We start from the raw sequence: 14,999 nt of genomic DNA on the forward strand, positions 1-14,999 counted from the left end.
TTGGATTTGTCAAATGTCAACTCACTTAACTTAGACTCAGATCTGACTTTCAGCAGCCACATCAAAGCTGTCACCAAGGCAGCTTTTTACCATCTCAGAAACATCAACAGAATGAAAGGTTTGCTCTCCCAGAAAGACCAGGAGAAACTCCTCCATGCATTCATCTCCAGAAGACTCCATCACTGTAACGCTCTTTTAACTGGACTTCCCAAAAAGAGCATTAAACATCTGCAGCTCATCCAGAACGCTGCTGCTGGAGTTTTAACCCGGACTAAGAGATCTGAACACATCACAGCAGCTTTAAAATCTTTACTCTGGCTTCCAGTCAGTCACAGAATAGATTTTAAAAGCCTGCTGATGGTTTACATCTGTGATATGTTCAGAGAATATAAAGCCAGCAGAGCTCTTAGATCCAAGGACTCAGGTCAGCTGGTCCAGTCCAGAGTCCAGACTAAACATGGAGAAGCAGCATTTAGCTGTTATGCTGCAAACAAGTGGAACAAACTTAGCCTGGGCGAAAGCCGACTGTTGACTCTGTCAAACAGTCTGGGAAAACCCAAGAGGAATCCGTTTCCATGGAGGGCGGGACCTTACCCAGCAACTTAAATTCATTGGAGTAACGGAGTTCCCTTAACCAATCATAATGTTTAGAAATGACGTTGGTTATGCGCCGAGGTTCATGCTTACTCTCGCGAGGCTCTAGCTCGCGAATCACGCTTCCCACATCCGCTTTCATTATACCGGTACCATTTGATAAATCAAACTTTTCCCAAAGCCAGTTGGAAGGAGAGCTACGACATCCTTGCCACTAACAAAATTGACGAGGCATTCTCCTCTTGCTCTTGTTTTAATTGTGTAATGATCTCCAGAGTTGAGACAACTTCATGGATAGCTTCTAGCGTTCTTCCGTCGCCATGTTTATTTCCGCTGCGGTTGAACTACAATTATATGGACTACAATGGACTCCGCGCGTGAGTTCTGCGTCACCACTCGCAACTGTTTGCTGATTGGCAAAACACTGAGCGAACCGAGGTAGGGGGATTTGGCCAGACTATGTGCGGAGCCAAAATCTTTGGGCGGAAGTACGTAGGATGGCGTCGCCAGGCTAGAACAAACTGCCAGTGGAGATTAAACTTTCACCAAATGGAGACATTTTTAAATCCAGGTTAAAAACATTTCTCTTCTCATGTGTCTATGCATGAAATCTGCATGCTATCTTTTAATTTATCTGGACTGTTGCTTGTTTTTAAATTCATTTAAATGATTTTATTTGTTTCTCTTTATATTCTTTTATGTATTTTTAATGCTTCTTCCACTCCCTGCTGCAATGCTTTTATTTCATGTGAAGCACTTTGAATTGTTTTGTACATGAAATGTGCTACAAATAAATTTGATTTGATTTACTTACCTTAGCAAAAAGGGAGACCTTGGGTTCCTCTGAGGCTAATGAAGATGAGGATGAGGATGAAGATGAGGATGAGGATGAGGATCTGCGGGTGGAGCTCCCCCTGCCCACCACCACTCCTGGAGCCTCTCTGTCCCAGTTCAGCTCTTTGGTGCTTGGCCTTACCTCTGCCCTCTCCTCTTTCTGTTCCTCTTCCTCCTCCGTCTCCTCCTCCCTGCTGGAATCCTCCGTCGTCTCTCTCTCGTCGCTCCCGGCATGCGAAGAGGACGAGGAAGACGAAGAACTGTTTCGTCTGGCTTCTCTGAGAGGATGGTTTGGGGGGAGTGAAGGGGGAGCGGGTATCCCTCCTACGGCCGGTCCTGGGTTCTCGTACTCTGTGGTCAGATGCGAAGCCTCGTCGTACAGCGCCTCGTAGGTCATCTCATAGATACCAGACGACTGGTTCTCGTAAGGGTTCTCGTAAGGGTTCTCTGGGTTCTCATACATGTTCTCCACAGAGGGATCCATCCCTGGTGAAGGAGTCAAACTGAACGTGTCTGGGTGCGAAGCAGAATGAATGTGATGCTAAGACCGGGTCCCTTATCTGAAAGCACTGCAGGACTTTGGACATATCAAGGAAAGACATCAGTGATTCATTTAGGAGAAAAACAACTGAAGTACACCGCCTTTTATTGCTCTGATTGAGTGGAGGAACACATACAATTATGTGTTCCATCCCATAGTGTTCAAAAAGAGGATTCCAAACCTCCTGCACAGGGAACGACAGACACGGGACCTTTGTTTTAACACAGTTCTTCTACGCCCTGCAACTTCAGCAGTGTAGAGGCTTCTTTCTGCATCCATTTTACCCGAGACAGCTGTTACAAATGCTGGTTTGACCACAGAAGCATTAATCTGTTAGGATAGGGGAGCTGATTCCCTCTCCCAAAGGAAGAGGGAGGTGTGCGGTCCTTCCATCCATCAGATCTCCCATAACCCCGGTTCCATTGGGGTTCCATTGGAGTTCCATTGGAGTTCCATTGGGGTTCCATTGGAGTTCCATTGGGGTTCCATTGGAGTTCCATTGGGGTTCCATTGGGGTTCCATTGGGGTTCCATTGGGGTTGGCGGTTGCACTGGGGGCCCCTGCCATAGCGTACCACCGTCCAACCATCCGACATATTGTTTTATTTAGATTGTTTATTTTGTTTAAACAATGAATTGAACAATGAAATGTTTTTAAAAGGAAAATTTTTTATTATTTTTAAACGATGAAAGGAGGGTTTCCTAATTGGAAACAGTACTTAAACTAATACATTTTTGTATAGAAAAAAATAAAGAAAAAAAAATAAATAAACAACTATGGGAGGGTTTCCAAAATGGGTAAGGTAAAAACAATTCAATAATTTTTAAACTAAATCATAATAAACTTCTAAAAACAGATCAATTTAGTTTTAAATTGTTTTTTTGGTCTTTGTAAATTTTTTTTATTGTTTTTGATCTTTATATTTTTAAATTTTTTTGGTCTTTGTAGTATTTTAATTATTTTTTTGGTCTTTTTATTTTTAGGGTTGGGGGGAGGGTTAGGGTAGGGTAGGGGGTTTGGGTTAGGGCTAGGATCTGTTACAAATGCTGGAACCATGAAGAACCATGAAGCAGTACCTCTCCATTCACAACTGAAACCGGCCTCTTATCTTTTTCTTTGTTCCACTCATTTGAATTACATTGTCTTTATTTGTGTTCTCAGTTCCGTTACTTACATGTTATTTAGGTTTCAATCACACACAGAGCAAAATATTAATACCATAGGAAAACTAAAGTGACAGAAAGAAAATAATCTGTATCTAATCTCCTGGTTTTGCCTCAAACCAGGGTTTATTCATGATACTAGCATACCCCATTCTTATTACATTCAAATAAAAAACAAAACAAAACATTTTAAAGTAACACCAGAGAACTTGGCCAAGTTGTAATAGGTTTAAAGGTTTAAAAACTAATCCAGTTTTGCTTCATCTATCTCTTTTATTTGTTTAATTCTATTTTGTTTAGATTTCTATCAAAAGTATAACACCTGCTTTTTTATTTTTATTTTTTTTATTATTATTTTTTATTGCATATTGAACATAACATACACAGGAAAATATTACATCACAATAGGAAAAAGGTAGTTACAAAAATCAAACATATTTCACCATTTTAAATGAGAGATCCATAAACAAAATAAGTGAAAGAAAACAAAATAGAATAAAATAAAAAAATAAGTAAAATAAAAGAGCTTGAGGTATATGATTTAAATTAAATTATATTCTTCACACAATCTTCTTGTTTTGCTGGCTTTAGAATTTATACAATTTTCCAAAGATCCTAAATAGGATGAAAAGAGTGCTTTAAATACAATAAGGTTTGGATGCTGGTGTGTAAATTTAGTACAATGAATATTAAATTTAGCAAATATTAAAAAAAAGGTTGATAATATATAATTTTCCTGGATTTCTTTCCTCATTTGTGTTAGACCAAATAAAACATGCTGGATGTTCAGTTTGTAATAGAAGTCAATTTTGTTGTTTATAAAAATCATTTAGGTCAATCCAAAAGATATGAGAGTAGGTGCAATCCCAAAAAGTACAACACCTGCTGTATTTTTGCCGGACACGTAAACGACGTAAACCGTCAACAGGCTACTTGTCCCGCCCCATGAATTCGGAAGCGGCTCTGATTGGCTGTTTAAGCTGCCAATCATTTAAAGGCGCCAGTTAATTGGTGCGTCGACAGCCAAAATAGTTTGTGCACAAAAATAACAGCATCGTGTTTGAAAACCTGTGAAAAAAGAGATTATTTAGAAAGATTGTTTCATATTAATCATCATTTACATGTTAAATTGGTGTTTGAATAAGAGAAGGAATTTACAGAAAGCGAACATGTTCAATATGTGGAATTATTTTGATATTCTCTACCGGAAGTCAATAAAAGCAAATAGCTGTTTGGACCGCTTCCCCAACCATTGGGAATCCTGTGGAGGTGCACCACGGTGGTTGATTGCAAAACAGTCTGTAGAGGAAAGTTCGTCTCTGTTATCATCAAGAGGACGAGTTTCCGTGATCGATTTAACAGGTAACGTGATTAAACAGACAATTAGCTTAAAGCCAAGTTCGGTGTAAAATTAGCAAGCTAACATGTGTGGGCTGCTGAACAGCTACAGGTCTGATTATAAAGAACAAGATAGTTTGTAACCATTTCATTGCACAGAGTTGGTTGACTGATGCTACTGCCTCCAGGTTATATTAATCTAATTAGAAATAGCGTTTTTTTTGACGAATTTTTCACCAAGATTTGCTACTTCCTGGTTGTGGTTTGTTACTTTTCCTGTTTTTTTGTGTGTGAAACATAAATATTAGTGTGCAAAAAGGCTTCAGAATAACATGAAGGTGCCCAATATATGTATTTCTAAAAAAATTTAAATGTTCCTGTCAATATTTAACTCCACTTGAGAGGTGTGCTCACTACAAACTTTATTTTTATTTTGACCCACTACTACAGTTGTGATGTCACAAATTAGATTCAACTCACTTGTTATTTAAACTCAGTGAGGTTATATTAACGCAGAAAAGGCATATTAAAGTCTCCACGCTTAATCTGTTTTATTTAATCAAATGAGAGAGGAGGAGGGGGAGATAAAGCGGCGTCTGTGTGGGTTACTGCTGCCTTTTTAAGTCAATCCAATTGCTGTAGATTTGCACAAATTTCACGAGGTCACGGCTTGTAACTGCCTCAATTCAAAGTAGATTATATTTGAAAGAAGTGTAGGCTGTGGGAGGATGGTGTGACATTTCAGTCAAAGGTCTGTGTAACTTTTCTTTAGTTGAAATAGTTTTAGTTATCCTGTTTGTTTTGTTTGACACAATTTGAAGGCACAGCAATGTATTACATTCACACAGACGCATTTTGTCTCAGAGACACGGTACTATTGTCTTTTTTTTAAAACTGGTTATTCATGTGATGACCAGTGTGATGGGAGAATCAGGAGCTTCATTCTTAACCTTTTAAGAGACTCATCTTGTTGTGTATTGTGGGAGAAAAGTGAAACTACCAATGTGAACTCACAGAACGACATCGGTTACGACCAGTTCATCTGACAGGAAACATTATTCATCATTCGTGATGGTAGAAATGAGCAAATGAGTCTGTCGCTCATCCCTTTTGAGTGGTAATTCTTCAGTGGTTGGAGTTTTTTTAAATTTTTTTTATCTTGTGGTTATAACTGCCAGCAAAGAAAAAGTAAACCAACAGGAAATGAATATGTTAGAAAGATAGTGATATGCTTTCTCTGTTGGACTGATAAGCAACTTCTTACTTTTGGCTGATTGTTTGTTAGCCTGTCAGCATTGTTTATAATTTAGTGATGTGAAACTGTCCACAGCTTCGGTATTTTCTCTTTCACCCTTTCTCAGGATGTTGCTAAAACTACTGCTGGGCTTCCTATGTGGCGTCTGCGGTTTGGTGGCCGAAAACGACACCGCTAAGCAGAGTCCGCCGCCGCTGCTGCTTGTGTCGTTCGACGGTTTCCGGGCCGACTACCTGAAGAGGTTTCCCATGCCAAACCTGAAGCTCCTGTACAGCCAGGGGGTCCTGGTGGAGCAGCTCACCAACGTGTTCATCACAAAGACGTTTCCCAACCACTACAGCCTGGTATGCTCTTCATTATTATGGTTGGGAAAGAAAGTACACCCTCTTTCAATTCCAAGGTTTTAAGGAGACTTATTTAATGAAAAGTGAACCCCTGATCCAGCAGCAGTGAACTGAAGTAATGGTTTCCTGTGGGACGTTCTCAGTCTCTCTCCTGGTTAAAGGAGGAATCTCGGCCCACTCTTCTCTCCAGCTGCTTCAGCTCATTGAGGTCTGCAGCTCTGGTTTCTGCTCAGCTCTCTGAAGGTCCCACCACAGCATCTCAGGCAGGCTGAGGTATCCAGAGGAGTTCATGGTGGACTCAGTGACTGCAAGGTGCCCAGGTCCTGTGGCTGCAGAACCAGCCCAGATCATCAGCCCTCCACCACCGTGCTTGACAGCTGGTGTGAGGTGTTTGTGCTGATATGCTGTGTTTGGTTTCCTCCAAACGTGCTGCTGTGCATTATGAGCAAACATCTCCACTTTGGTCTGCTCTGTCCAAAGGACATTGTTCCAGAAGTCTTGTGGTTTGTTCAGATGCAGCTTTGCAAACCTAAGCTGTGCTGCCATGTTCTTTTTAGAGAGAAGAGGCTTTCTCCTGCAGCCCTTCCACAAGCCATACCTGTTCAGTCTGTTTCTAACTGTGCTGTCATGACCTTTAACCTTTAACATGCTAACTGAGGCCTGCAGAGTCTGAGATGTAGCTCTTGGGTTTCTGACCTTGGGGTGACCTTGCTGGGACGTCCACTCCTGGGAAGACTGACAGCTGTCCTGAATGTTTTCCACTTGTGAATAATCTTTCTCTCTGTAGAACGATGGACTCCAGATAGTTTGGAAACGGCTTTATAACCCTTCCCAGGTTGATGGGCATTGTTTTCCTCACCAGGTAACCGGGCTGTACGCAGAGTCTCACGGTATCCTCGCCAGCAACATGTACGACCCCATCAGCCACAAACACTTCAACCCCAGGAATGACAGCGACCCGATGTGGTGGAGCAAAGCGCAGCCCCTTTGGCTCACAGCGCTCGACTCGGGATACAAGACTGCAGCTATGATGTGGCCCGGGTCCGACGTAACCATCGGCAACCGCACGGCGACGCACTTCTTTCCCTATGACCCCGACGTGACCTTCCAAGAGAGGATAGGGAACGTGACAAACTGGATGTTGGGAAACGGAAAGGTACAAAAAGTCCTTTGAGCGTGTTTTTTTGTTACATTGTTGGCAGTTATCAATGAAAATGTTCATACCCTTTGAAGTTTTACAGCCCTTTTGTTTTGCTATCATCTTCCCCCCATCTATCAACCTCCAATTCTCACGGTCGTAACAGAGTCGTAACATTCTGTGATGTTGTCACAATTTCCCCAGGAACAAGGAGTGATGTTCGCAGCGCTCTACTGGGAGGAGCCGGACCGGTCGGGTCACGCCTTTGGCCCCGACAACACCACCGCCATGACTAAAGTGCTGAAGGAGGTGCAGTTACTCATTCAGTTGTCATTTAGTCAGAAGTGTCGGTGTCACAAACATCCGTGTCATGATACAGAACTTTGCCCTGAGCTGCTCTTCGTGCCATCAGGTTGATGACAACATCGGTCTGCTGATGTCGGAGTTGAAGCGTAGCGGCCTTTGGGGTCGCATCAACCTCCTGGTGACCAGCGACCACGGCATGGCCCAGTGCTCAGCCGAGCGCCTCGTACGGCTGGACGACTGCCTCCACCCCGACAACTACACGCTGGTGGACCTCACGCCCGTCGCAGCCCTGATCCCAAACGGAGGTAGCCGGGCGGAGCTCCTGCAGCTTGGGTTTCAGCTGTTTTTGGTGCGCTGCTGCTGTAAGGTTGGTTTCTGTTGCAGACCCGGAGGCCGTCTTCAGCCTGCTGAATAAATGCCACCCCCACATGACCGCGTACCTCAAGAAGGCGATCCCTGATAGGCTCCACTACCAGCACAGCGAGCGCATCCAGCCGATCGTACTGATAGCTGACGAGGGCTGGACGATCGTGCAGCGAGGGAACAAGCTGCCCAGATGTGAGAGCAGTGTATGGATAATCTCATTAAAGGGATAGTTCGCCTCTTTTGACATGAAGCTGTATGACATCCCATATAAGCAACATCATTTATGAACATTGACTTACCCCCTGCTGCGTCCTGTGAGCCGAGTTCCAGCCTCGTTTTGGCGTTGATGAAGGTAGTCCGGCTAGTTGGCTGGGGCTTAAAAAATAAAGCGTTTTGCTTCTCAAAACAATATGCGTTCAAAAGAGTAATACATTTGCATCACAAAATCGTTCTCCAGGAAAAAGTCAGACCTCACAATCGCTTGGTGCTATTTTTTCTCCCTTCATATAACTGCCTGCTGTGTAGACCGAGCAGGAAACACCGTAACAGGCGCGGCTGTCGGCAGGCGGCAGCAGGCAGTGATACGAAGGGAGAGAAAATAGGGCCAAGCGATTGTGAGGTCTGACTTTTCCTGGCAAACGATTTTGTGATGCAAATGTATTACTCTTTTGAACACATTTTGTTTTGAGAAGCAAAACGCTTTATTTTTTAAACCCCAGCCAACTAGCCGGACTACCTTCATCAACACCAAAACTCGGCTCACAGGACGCAGCAGGGGGTAAGAAAATGTTCATAAATGATGTTGCTAATATGGGATGTCATACAGCTTCATGTCAAAAGAGGCAAACTATCCCTTTAAAAAGCTTTTAAACGACCTCCACTCATCAGCTCTGCCTCTCCTCTCCTTCCTTAGTGGGCGACCACGGCTATGATAACTCCCTACCCAGCATGCACCCCTTTCTCGCAGCAGCGGGGCCCAGCTTCCATCGAGGTTACCGAATCGGCAGTCTGCAGAGCGTGGACGTCTACCCGCTCATGTGCCGCCTGCTGGCGGTGCCAGCGCAGCCCAACAACGGCAGCCTGGCCCAGGCTCGCTGCCTGCTGGCTTCTGAGACCTGCTGGGACGTCTCCCTGGTGATCTGCCTGGTGGTGGGCGTCCTGCTTTTACTCTCTGCACTCACTGGTAAGACTGCGGTTAATGACTGTGGTATTCTACTGGTTTATAGTTTTGGGCTTCCTTCCGTCCCCGAGCTGCCAGTTTAACTGCTATGGGGTTCTGCAAGTGGAGGCATTGCTGCGTGCCTGGCAGACATCTCGGGGTGGATGTCGATGCACCACCTTAAGCTCAACCTGGACAAGACTGAGCTGGTGTTTCTCCCGGGGAAGGGCTGCCCGTTCAGAGACCTGGCCATCACCATGGATGACTCCGTGGTGACGCCAACTCGGACTGCGAGGAATCTGGCTGTGACCCTGGACGACCAACTGTTGTTCTCGCCAAACATCGCATCAGTGACCCGTTCCTGCCGATTCCTCCTCTACAACATCCGGAGGATTCACGCCTTCCTCACCGACAAGGCAGCACAGCTGCTCATCCAGGCTCTTGTCATCTCCCGCCTGGACTACTGCAACTCCCTCCTTGCTGGCGCCCCGGCTTCTGCCATCAGACCTCTGGAGCTGGTTCAGAAAGCTGCTGCTCGTCTGGTGTTCAACCTCCCCAAGTTCTCCCACACCACTCCCCTTCTCCGCTCTCTACACTGGCTCCCTGTAGCTGCTCGCATCCAGTTTAACCCATTTAGGCCTAAAACGCCTGGAAAAGAATGCCTGTAAAACCTATGGGCGATTTCAGAAGGACTCCCTAAAACCTGAAGTATTTCTGGAAATTCAGAAATTGTGTCAACGCCTACTAAATGATTGATTTCTCAGCTTCTGTAGCAGATGGAAACAAAATTCAAAAAGTATTTGAGAGCTTACACCTGTGGCTTTCTTTGGAAATTGAGTTTATTTACACACACCTTCATGAAAATGTAAAAAGTAAAGTGCAGGAACAGCACTATTTTCATTAGAAAACAGTAATAAAATTAAATTTTATATTTAAATTATTTATTTATATATTTATTTTATCGCCAGTAATCTCTTCGTACTGGCAGCAGAAGGAGCCCATACACATTCCAATAAACGTTTTCCTCTCCGGCACAGTTACGTGTGCCCACCTTGCCATCTTTGCTCGAGCTGGAGTCTGAAGTACCTGGTCACTGTATCTATTCGTCTCAGAAACGAGATGCGCCCAAAGCTCCTCAGTAAAAATATGATTAAATGCCTGCATCTGCAGGTAAATCGACTTTCACCCCTGGTGTGCGGTTGAAATCTCTCCGTCGATTACGGTGGTAATTGTCAGTCTTCCACTCACATTCAAACCCTTCGAAATCGTCTTCAAACACATGTGCTCGCCATAAATCTCCATCAATTGGGTCGGCACGTTCTTCAGCATCATCAAACCCAAGAAACTCCTCACAATCGCTCCCGTCTGAAATGTCTTCCCACTGAAAGTCCTCCATGCTTGTTCGATGTAACTTAACTTCAAAACAATGACACGAGGAACACGACGACACTCTCACGTGTCTATTATAATGCCTTTAATTGGCGCAGAGGTCAATAATTGGTGCAAAACAACCTTATACATGAAAAAAGACGTGTACGCTTTCCCGGCCTTAAAGGTAGAATAACGCAACAGCGCCCCCGGCTTTAAAGGTAGAAATGCAGCAACGCTTTCCCGGCCTCAATGGGTTAAGACTCTGGTGCTGGCCTACAGGGCAGTGGAAGGAACAGCTCCTTCATACCTCCAGGCTATGGTCCAGCCCTACACCCCCGCCCGACCACTTCGCTCTGCGGCCACCAGGCGCCTGGCTGCCCCGTCACTCAGGGGTCCCGGCGCACGATCGACACGGTCACGGCTTTTCTCTGTTCTGGCGCCCCGATGGTGGAACGATCTCACGCCTGATATCAGGACAGCTGAGTCGCTGCCCATCTTTCGCCGTAGGCTGAAAACCCACCTCTTCAAGAAAAACTACCCTGATCCGCCCTCTTAGGACAGCACCTGCTCCGTCCTAGTTCCTTACGCACTTATTGTTTCCTAAATTGTCTTTGTTTTCTAAATTGTCTTCCCATTTGTCTCGGTATCTGACTTATCGCACTTACTCTAGCACTAGTTTTGCTCTCAGCTGTTTGGTTTTGGAAGGAAATGCACTTATGATTTCTTGTGACCTGAAGTTCTTTTGCCTACCGATGTTGAATGCACTTATTGTAAGTCGCTTTGGATACAAGCGTCTGCAGAATGACCGTAATGTAATGTCTATGTTGGATTAACAAGCTAACAGGATGTGTTCTGCTCCGCAGTTCTTTTCGGTTGGATGAGCCTCCGCCGCCACTCCAGCCCCCGGTCCTTCCAGAGGCTGCAAGTCTGCGACGACGACGACGACGACCCCTTAATAGAGTGAACCGGACCGAGCCGATTCCCCCGCCGGTGTCGCCTGTTTGTGCTCCAATAGATACTCCACATGTTGCACTTTACTCCTCTCCTGTCCACGTGCTCACAGGCAGGAGAAGCCGGTCGTTTTAAAAGCCCTCAGGTCTGCTTCCACCTGCTGCGGAGTTGTGCACGGGTGTAGAAATCGCTTTTATCGTGGAAACTTTAGATGTTATTTAGTCTTCGCTGTTATTGTTTATGAAAGAATCTTCAGCTTGAATGGGTGACAAGAAGCCGGTGGTGTTACACTCAGTGCAGCTGCTTCTGGTTAAGATGAGATGAATCATTTTATTCTGGGAGACTCGTGAGAAAACTGATTTTTTTTTTTTTATTTTTATTTTATGAGGTGACTTTCAGCTTTTTCTGTGGGAAGGATTTAACATGCACGCGTTTGCTTTTTTTCCTTTTATTGTTGTTGGATTTGTAAAGATATTGTCTGCCAGCAGGGGGAGCCAGTTGCTCATTTAAGATTGTTGTGAGTCTCGCAGAGATCCTGCCTCTCCTGTGAGATTCTTTTCCTCTTTAGGGTTTATTTGCTACAGAGATATCGGCTCCAAAATGCAATAATTTCTCATTCTGTTTGTACTTTTAAAACTGAAATGACGGTGTTACAGGTAATACTGACGGCTCACTGAGGGGTTTCTAAATGTGACAGATTCTGAGCATCTGACCGATACCAAAGACTATATTTACAATGAGCCGCAGGGCTCCAAAGAGACAATCATCTGAAGGAGGAATCTGAATTTCTCACCCAATTTCAATTATAAACATGTGCTTTGAGTTGCGGGATGAAACTTGAAAAGGTCCGGAGCCCTAAAGTAAGGGTGATGACCGTCTTGCAGGGATCAAAAAGCTGTGAATTGTTGCTGCTAAAAGGCTCACAGGATAAGCTTGTTGATGTTCTTATGACAAACGTATCTGATGAAAAGACCAAAAACCAACAATGTTCATCCAAAGATCCTCAACACCAGCTCTCCTTAGTTCTGTGAATGCTGATCAGACGGATAAAAGTATATTTAAGGTACTCTAATGAATCCTATCAAAATCCACACGTATCTGAGCTATAGTTGAGTTGTTTATTTAGCTTTTAACTGGCTAAGAGGTAGCTGTTGTTGCTCAGTGTTCAGCAGATCTGTGGTGTGAAATGGGAGCAATATATCTCTTGAAATAATTGATCATAATTTTCTCACATGTCCAGTTTTAATCAGTTTTTTAGATGTATGAGCTGCTGAAAGGGGGGTCTGAGTTGGGGGGAAATACACAAGATGCAGGAAGCAAGGGGGACCGAAACTGCCATAATCTGAAATGAATAACATATTAATGGCGAAAAAGAAAAGACGCCCCCTAATTGACAAAATGAGGCAGAAAAGCATACATGAATGTAAAAATTGAGACGGGGAAATATAAGAAGAAAACATAGCGATAAATAGGCGCTTAAATTACAAAAAAATGTAAAAATATCTGGTGAAATCATGGAAATAAATCATTTTGAGGGAATAAATAGATCAATGTGACATAAAGGACAATTTGAACACATTTACGAAGAAATAAATTACAATTAAATTTACAAATTAAACTGAAAACTGAGCTGCAAAGTAAATAAACAGCAACATTAACACAAGCTTAAGTGAATTCAGTTTCAAATGAAAGCAGAAAAATGCTTATTTATTTCACATTCCTGTACAATTATTTTTGCATTCATTCATTTTAGTAGCATTTCTCATCATATAAACGTATTTGTTTTGCTATTTTTGTATTTATTTGTGGCAGTTTCAGTCCTCCAGTGAGGGAAACCAAAACTTCACCCCTCCGTCACGCGCTCACAACAGCACGAAACGGGTGTTTATCTGCAGCTTGAAACAAGTCAAACTCATGTTTTAGTTTCAGGAGGAATGTCTGTTTATTTACTTTATTATTATTATTTTTTTAATATAACGACGTGGTGACAGGAAATACAGAAGCAGACGAATGCATTGTTGGTTTTTGTTCTATTCATGTAAACTGTCAGCGTTGATGTCAGAACAGAGTATCAGAAACTTTATCCCTAAATGCGTTATAGCTTCCAAACATAGATTTTTATATATATATATATATATATATATATACACAGATTTAATGTGCTGTTCATGCATCTATTGTGCTTGCGTGAGTTTGTGTGTAAAAGGAGATTTTAGGGTTACTGAAAAAAGAGAAGAAGTTTTCTCGACCACACTGGAGACTGTTCAGCAGGATGTATTCACTGTTCTGTCGAACCAGCTTATGGTTTATAAGTCTTATAAGGGAGAACAGATAAAAGGCATCCCAAACTGCACTTTCTTCCCGTTCTGAGTAGTTTTTGTGCCATGAAGTCGGTGCGTTGCGTGCACTGCAGCTCAGAAGCTTCATTCTAAAGACGACGGCCTCCAAGGTGTGTTTAAATGTAAGTCTTGTTCTTCAGAGCTGCTGCTTTTCAAAGCTGGGAAAGAGATTTCTGTGATTTTAATGAAACATTTGAACACAAATAAACTTGATTCATCACCAGACTCGTCGTGTTGTGATTGAAAGAGGATGTTTGAAGCTTGGAAAAAGAAGACCGACACACATTTGGAAAAAAAAATTCATTTATATTCCTTTGTATTTTTTTTTTTCTCCATTGCAGTCACAACATTACAACGTAATAAAATGCTAAATATATAAAATCAAACTCCGTAATACATTTCTGTATCGTGTTCAAAACCAAATCGGCTGTACATGTTTTCATTGATATTTTTAAAATCTGTCGTTATTCCTGCGTAGGCATCTGTATACTGTAAATCTCTTGTCTCTTCACAGATAAATAGACTTTATTTTTATTTAGGCGGTATTGTAACAAAAATACTAACATTTCCTAATGCTGGCCGTGGAGAGGCCATCGAAAATATCATTCAGCTCTTCCCCCAGAACCTCTTAAACTATCATAGACAAAATACACAGACTAACTGGAGATGCACAGCGTCTTTTTTTTTTTTCTTCTCCTGCCTGCTTTGTTTGTGGTTGGTCAGAAATATTTGGTGTAAATTAGAAAACCCCAACCCCCCCCCCCCAAAAAAAAACCATACAGACCAAAAAAAGGTTGAAGATTCCTGAATGGTGTTTTGATGTGCTGACGCAGGAGCGGAAACAGCAGCCGACATCTCTACGCTGAAGTCAGGAGGTGTTAGCCAGACAGCCCCTTCTCATCACATATGTGGACCAGCTGGGCTACAGCACAAAGGGTTTTGGTTAACTTGATTTTTTTTTTTGGAGCATTCGTTAAACGGTACGCTTACAGTTTAGACTTCCAGTGAGTCGGATCACCTGCCTTCGTCCCAGTGCGATGCCTGTAAGTGCAGCTGAATTAACTGCACAGATGTCGTCTTTTTTAGGGACCGAGCAGTGAAACTGCAAGGAGCCTATTGTATCTGTAAGGATTCTTCTTCTTCTTTCTTTTTTCTTATTCTTTGCAAAAGGTGCTCCAAAACTCAGGAAATTTTGCGAGCACCACCTGCCAGTCGACGACGTGAAAGAATCTAAACTTTATATTTTTGGGAGTCGCTCATTGACTCTGTAGCGCCCCCTACGATACTTAAAAATGGGCCG

At 43.1% G+C, this 14,999-nt stretch overlaps 2 protein-coding genes across 2 annotated transcripts in view; one reads left to right on the plus strand and one right to left on the minus strand.

Moving 5' to 3' along the window:
- The first annotated feature begins 4,346 nt into the window (after positions 1-4,346).
- Positions 4,347-13,922, plus strand: enpp4 (ectonucleotide pyrophosphatase/phosphodiesterase 4). The gene is made up of 8 exons (XM_075477845.1): positions 4,347-4,494; positions 5,832-6,069; positions 6,932-7,225; positions 7,412-7,516; positions 7,620-7,818; positions 7,898-8,071; positions 8,793-9,062; positions 11,273-13,922. Exons 2-8 carry the CDS (start codon positions 5,833-5,835, stop codon positions 11,371-11,373), a joined length of 1,380 nt encoding a protein of 459 aa, XP_075333960.1. The 5' UTR covers positions 4,347-4,494; position 5,832; the 3' UTR covers positions 11,374-13,922.
- Positions 13,923-14,446: 524 nt separating this feature from the next.
- xkr6a (XK, Kell blood group complex subunit-related family, member 6a) overlaps positions 14,447-14,999 on the minus strand; it is a 61,423-nt gene continuing 60,870 nt past the window's right edge. Inside the window, exon 5 of the mRNA XM_075477847.1 lies at positions 14,447-14,621. Within this exon, the coding sequence (XP_075333962.1) occupies positions 14,568-14,621 (54 nt within the window). The 3' untranslated portion in view covers positions 14,447-14,567. The remainder of the gene's footprint in view (positions 14,622-14,999) is intronic.

Source organism: Odontesthes bonariensis, chromosome 11, assembly GCF_027942865.1.
Source record: "Odontesthes bonariensis isolate fOdoBon6 chromosome 11, fOdoBon6.hap1, whole genome shotgun sequence".
Classification (NCBI taxonomy): domain Eukaryota; kingdom Metazoa; phylum Chordata; class Actinopteri; order Atheriniformes; family Atherinopsidae; genus Odontesthes; species Odontesthes bonariensis.